Source organism: Elephas maximus, chromosome 23, assembly GCF_024166365.1.
Source record: "Elephas maximus indicus isolate mEleMax1 chromosome 23, mEleMax1 primary haplotype, whole genome shotgun sequence".
Taxonomy (NCBI): domain Eukaryota; kingdom Metazoa; phylum Chordata; class Mammalia; order Proboscidea; family Elephantidae; genus Elephas; species Elephas maximus.
In genome coordinates this window covers 478,982-485,681 of record NC_064841.1, presented here as the reverse complement: position 1 = coordinate 485,681, position 6,700 = coordinate 478,982, and the positions used below count along the sequence as shown (strand labels likewise).

Here is a 6,700-nt window from a genome sequence, read left to right as displayed (position 1 = left end):
GCTGATGAAATTCCTACGGATCACAACGGTCCCTTCATGCACGGATGGGATTGCCATGAGTCAGGGCTGAGTCAACAACAGCTGACAGCAACAACAACAACATAGACTGGAAGGCTTACAAAGTCCCAGCTGCCCACGTTTAGACATTTTGAAGAAGGGACATGAAAAGGGCAGAGCTGTCATTCTCAGGCTTGATGGCACCAGCCCACAGTCAGTGGACACCATGGAGAAACTCCCTTCTGGATCCAGTGTCAAGGGATAAAACAGCAAGTTGCGTGAGGGACCGCCCTCTTCCTCAAGCTGTCAGGATAGCTCCCAGGGACCCAGCGAAAGGGCGCCCCATTTTGCTGTGTGCTGTTGACTCTCTTCTGTTCTAAAAAGTTGAAAAGCATGGATAATTTGGCATTCGCATGCGTGTGGAAGATGAATAAATGAGGAAGAGAAATTTTTTCCAAAAACAATTTTCAAGCACTACAGTAAGATAAAGCAGCAAACGCTTCTGATCTTTATTAAGTAGATGCCAAGAGACCACGCTTTTCAGATAAAGGTCATCCCCCCTGCCCCCCGCCTTCCATCTTTTTTTTTCCTCTTGCATTCACTTATTAACACAAATTGGTGCCAATTTTTAACAAAATGAGTTTTTTTTTTTTAACTTAAAACTGTGATCCTCCTTTACCTTTTGATTATTCTATGGAACAGATAACTAACTTCCCCTTTTCCTAAGTGGCTTGAATCTATGACTTTCCGAGAGCTAAGCTACCCTGTCCACTTACGTGTTAAACAAAGATAAAGAATAAAGACACTGAGTAATGAAGACAATGTATTTTCTAGGGCTTTTAAAGCTATAGGGTTTCTTTTCTTTCTTTCAAAAGGTTGTATGCAATAAATTAGACTGCAAATAAAAACGAGCTAAGTGAAACTGAGAGCTCAGAGAAGAAACAGTGAGGCGCCAGTTTCTGGAGAAGGTCTTTAATGGAGCATGCTCTTGGACTATCAACTTGCAAAGAAAAAAAATCAAAAACCTATTCCATACTAATTCTGCAGACCTCATCCTTTTCTTTGTTTTCATGTAAGTAATTCTGCCAATGTTTTACTTTATATAAGATCTGTGTTGTTCTTTGTGCCCTAATATTCTGCAAACTTTAATTCCTTAAAGGCAAACAAGTTAAACAATTTCAATGCTGCTTGCCTATTAATTTCAGAATAATTAGCATGGCACATTCCCCTGTGCATCGTAAGCAGCATAGCTCCCTGTTCCCTTTGCCATTGCTCAAAAGACTATGAGCAGAAATACTGAAATAACAGATAATAAAAACCCAAAGAAGTGTTTACATTTTCTTCTATTTCATATGCAAGCCCATCTCAAGTTATGCCTTCATCCTTGAGGTTGTTTGAAATTCATTAATTTTATTTTTCCTTTGGACAAGAACAAGTCGTGATCCAAAGGAAACTGCTGTTGGATTCCCCCTGTGGAACCTCTCTGACTACATTTAGCTGAAGCTGGGAGTACAAACCAGGGTTTCCTCCACTCTGGGGAGAAGTCCATTTTTTGTTACAGTGAGCATCTAGCAGTGTTCCTTGAATATAGAAAATGTTTTATAAATTGGCAAAAGCATCAGTGAATGAAAGAATAATACACTTTCACTGTTTTTAAACAAATAATTTTTATCCCGCTATCTTACCATGATTTGAAACCTGTTGTTAATCGGGCTTTACAAAACAGGTTTAAGGCCTCCTTACAGGTAAGTAGGAAACCCTGGTGCTACAGTGGTTAAGTGCTACGGCGCTAACCTAAAGGTTGTTAGTTTGAATCCACCAGGTGCTCCTTGGAAACTCTATGGGGCAGTTCTACTCTATCGTATAGGGTCACTATGAGTTGGAATCAACTCTGCGGCAACAGGTTTTTTTTTTTTAAATATAGATAAGTAGGAGTCCTGGTTGTACAGTGGTTAAGGGCTAGGCGCTAACCAAAAGGTAGGCAGTTCAAATCCACCAGCCGCTCCTTGGGCATCCTATAGGGAAGTTCTACTCTGTCCTATAGGGTCGCTGTGAGTCTACAGGTAAGTAGAGCATGGCACAAAGAAATGTGGCTTTAGGATAGCTTAGAAAAAGGAACTTGTGCTTAACCAAGCTTCATGTGAAATGCCTTGTCTGAGTGACCCTTTAGAAGCTTCTCTATAAGAAGGCAGAAAGGATGTTCCTGGAAGCATAAATATTAAACATTGTTTTCATTTAGGCTGAGCCCTATCCAAGTCAAACCACCACCCCAACTTCCTTGGCCCAAGACCAAGTCCCATGGAGTCAAACCACGCCCCCCCCACCTCCTTGGCCCTTAACAATATTAGCTAGATGAATTCAAATTTATTCTTAAAGAACTCTTTGCTTTTATCTGATCCATAGTTCAGTTTTGAATGCCTCTTTTTTTTTCCTCTCAATGACTATGTAATTCCCCTTCAGTTTCTCTTCAGCTAGTCCTAGTGCCCAAGGAATGGGAGAATGAAGAAACCCCAATCCTAAAAAATTATTGTATATTTCAATTTGCCTTAATAAAACCGGTCAATTCCCGGCTTCTCCATAATATCGATGTAAGGAGCTGGTCAACTTCATCACCCAGCAGATATGCCTGAAAGGGCCACGGTAACTGCCATCCTTCCCTTGGGGCGCTAAGGGCTTCCCCCAGGCAGGGATTGGTGGCTTCAAGACTAAGACAAACTCTGTCCTGCGTGCTAAGTGGAAACTACAAAAAGGCAAACTTTACAAAAAAGAATAACCCTGAAAAAGACCCTTTGGACGCAGATCAATGCTCAGGAACTTAGCCAACCACTTCTAGTTCCCCTTTGACAGTTCACCGATACGCCACCCCGCAACCCAATTTCCTTGCTCTGCAACTCGGGTGCGGTGCGCGCTTGTCGGATAAGCCGATGGGGGAATATGCGTCCCCATTCTCCTCTGCTTGGTCAACTCGGATGACCTTGGTGGGCCACTCCTCTGTCCCTCAGGGGGTGCTTTCTCTGTGGTGCCTTGACCTCGCTCTTCCGGGGAATTCTCTACCCGTCCGGGAAGACCCCTGGCGGCTTCCCGGCTCCCCGGGTCTCCCTGAAGGCCCCAAACTCTGGGATGGCTACGGGGCTGCGCTAGCCATTAACGGCCATCATCCATTTTTAATCAGAAAGATCACAAGAAGACTGGTAAGCGAATCCCAGTCGCAAGTCAATCTACATAACATTCCTGGGGAAATCCAATCACTCAGAGCCAAGGCACCTACGCCAGCCAGAGCCCCGCCCGGCCGGCGGAGAAGAGCGCCGAGGCTGAATTATCGGGTTCCAGGGGCTCGGGGCTGAGAGCGGGGCGTTAACCCTTCCGGCCCCGCAGGGCGACAGGGCGAGGCAGGAAGCGCGGCCGCTCGGGACCAGGATGCCCAGGGCAGCCCCGCGCACGCCGCCTCTGCCATCTCGGGCGGCTCCGGACGCCTCGCGCTCGGCCCTGGAGCCTGGGCGCGCGGGGCTACGGTCAGAAGCTCGGGAGGCTGCTCCGCGGCGAGGAGCGGCCGCCTCCCGCAGCCTCCGCGCGCCTGGGGCTCCTCCTCCCGCCCGAGCGCGGCCCAGCGAGCGCCGCTCCGGCCGCAGGTAGCCGAGGCGCGGGGCGGCGCGCGGGAGGCGCGGAGCGCCCGGGAGGGGCCGACGGACGCGCGGACAGACGGGCGCCCAGGCCGCCGCCCCAGACCCGGCATGTGGGGGCCCGGGGTCGCGGCCGAGGGCCTGGGGGTGGCTCCGGGGCCGCTGCTGCCGCTGCTCCTGGCGCTGGCGCTGGCGGCACCCTCGCGGGGCGGCGGCGGCTGCGCGGAGCTGGCCTGCGGGGAGCGGGAGCGCTGCTGCGACGCGGCCAACGGCACGGCCGTGCGCTGCTGCAAGCCGGCGCTGCACGCCTTCCTCGACAGCGTGGGCTGGTTCGTGCGCAAGCTCTCGGGGCTGCTCATCCTGCTCGTGTTCTTCGCCATCGGCTACTTCCTGCAGCGCATCATCTGCCCCAGCCCGCGCAGGTCCCCGCAGGGCCGGGCGCGCCCCGCTCCGCCGGGGGCCGAGGGGCCCCCCGACGACGACGACTCCCCGGCCCTGTTGCGCGACGAGGCGGCCGCCGGCTCGCAGGACTCGCTGCTGGACAGCGGCCGCCGGGCCCGGGGAGGCGCGGGGCGCCCGGCCGCCGCCTGCGCCCCGGAGCACGAGCTGCGCGTGGTCCCGCCCGGCTTCCTGCAGCTGCCCAGCTACGAGGAGGTCAGGTACCTGCCCACCTACGAGGAGTCGATGCGGCTGCAGCAGCTCGGCCCCGGGGAGGCCGTGCTGCCCGCGTCGGAGCCCGACGGCGGCGAGGGCCGCTTCCCGCTCGTCTGAGCGCCCGGGCCGCCGGGGGCCACGCGGACCCCGCGAGCTGGGGCCTCTGGCGGGACGCGCCGGCCGGGGTGGCTCCCCCAGACTGGCCCACGCGCGACGGGGTTGGTCCCACTGCCGCCTCGCGCGCCCTCAACCGGGGTCTCCAGTCGGCCCGCGCTTCGTTCGGGGCCAAGAACGACCGGCTCGGGGCTGGGGGGCGCCGAGCGCAACTTGAGGGCCGGACTCCCCTCGGCTCGGCTCGGAGTTCGCTCCACTCTCAGGGGCGGCTTCCCGGAGCCTTGCGGGGCGGTTGCCCCCCTTCCCGCCTTCAGGGCTGGCGCCTCCCGGACGGGGCGCAGGGTGGGGAGCCCAGGAGCAGGGCCCGGCACCGGCACCGGCACCGCAGCGCGCGGTCTGGGAGAGCGGAGACGCGGTGCCTGCAGCTCGGCCGTGGTCGAAGCCCTCCCGTGCGGGGACCGGACAGACAGACCTTTGGGTGTCTTCCTGCGCAAGCAAATAGCCACATCTGGTGGCTGGCCTTCAGGTGGGGTACTGTGTTGTACCTATTCGGGATACAGAAATTAGTGTGTGTTCACGACAGTAATAAGATAGTCGGACTGTCGATTTTTCAGTAACTGAGAAATTATATTTATTTGTCTTTTATTTTTGTAATTTTACCATGTAGTGGATGCAACAGGAGGCTATTTCAGAAAATTAATGACAAGATAATCACCTTTTAGGCCATTAATAGCTGGGCATTGCCCACACTGTCATTATTGTTTAATAAATGTTGGACATTATTTCATTAAAACCGAAAAAAAAAAAGAGACATGGTCAAAGGAGAAAATATGTATGACGTAAAAACGTGAAGGATATCTTATTTTCACTATTTGAGAAGAACATATTTTATTTTTAGTACTGTGACACAGTCCGTAAATTTTTATAACTACACATACAGTACCTAGTCTAGGTCTTGATGGATTGCATCATTCATCATGTAGATTATATGTAAAAATAACTGAACCGTATATGCCACACCATGAAGCATGTCATGCACTTACGTTCCATTTTTCATTAGGGGGCAGTTACAAAACACAAGACCTTGTTGTAACTTTTGTTTAAAGCCGTGTAATTTTTTAATGTGCTCCAGAAAGGTTCAACCTGAGAAGAGTATATCATTGCATCAGTTCCACCTTTCTGTGAAATATCCTTTCAGAAGAAACAAAAACAAACCCATTGCAGTCAAGTCTGTTCCCACTCAGAGTGACCCTATAAGACAGAGTGAAACTGCCCCGTAGGGTTTTCAAGGCTGTCTTTAGGGCAGCAGACTGCCACACCTTTCTCCAGAGAAGCTGCTGGTGTGTTCCAAGGGAAGACCTTTCAGTTAACAGCCAAGCGCTTTAACCACTGCACCACCGGGGCCCCTTCCTTTCAGCAAAAGATAAAGTAGCACATTAAAATAAATTACGTATAATGTACACATGCATATTGTCAATGTACGGTATACATGTGATGTACCATGTAATTATTGTTTATGATTATCATGAAATGAAAAGGAGTAAAACAAACGTTTCTCTGCTTGGGGACGGGCAAATATTACGTCAAGATTAACCTATGGATCTCACACATGTATCTTCTTGTGATTGAAAAAGTCTAACAGTCCTGAGAAGTCTTAAAATTCTTGATTGTATTAGAATGATGTCATTACTATAAACTTTTAAAAGCTGATTGAAAGTTTGCCAGTCCTGGGAAATCTTAGTACACCTGAATTGTATTAGAAGAGAATGATTTGACTACTTAAACTTCTAAAAGCTAATGACCTTGTCATTAAAGAAAAATCATTTGAAATGTATTAAAACAGAATAACATTAAAATCTCTGTGCAGATTTATCAGGTGGGTGACTATGGCAGTGTATTCAAATATGAAGTATGTATCGTGACCATTTAAAAGCAATTTTAAGCCCTGAATTGGCAGAACTATCAGGAAATGATACCCAGAATGGTACAAGATTTAATGAAAACACATTTTATTGAAGAATCACTTATATTAATGTTGCGTAAATACCGTGACTTTGTGTTACGTGTGGCTGTCACTACCACCTACTGTTCAGACCAACTGGAAAGTTGCCTTATTCTGTTATTTATCCTTGGAGGGTACACTGTCTCAGACACTTCTTAAAATCCACTCATGTCTGAAACACCAACATTAGTGTCCGTGTACAGTACGTGAAACACGTCCTGTGTGTTGTTTCTACTAACAACTTAAAGAGCATTACAACAAAAACCTGCAGGATACATTCTTAGAATGTGGGTATGTGTCATGTACTAAGCAT

At 49.7% G+C, this 6,700-nt stretch overlaps 1 protein-coding gene across 1 annotated transcript; it reads left to right on the top strand.

Annotated features, from left to right (window-relative positions):
* The first annotated feature begins 3,728 nt into the window (after positions 1–3,728).
* Positions 3,729–5,311, top strand: C23H3orf80 (chromosome 23 C3orf80 homolog). Its single transcript, XM_049867627.1, has one exon. It carries the CDS (start codon positions 3,729–3,731, stop codon positions 4,386–4,388), a length of 660 nt encoding a protein of 219 aa, XP_049723584.1. The 3' UTR covers positions 4,389–5,311.
* The last annotated feature ends 1,389 nt before the right edge of the window (positions 5,312–6,700 follow it).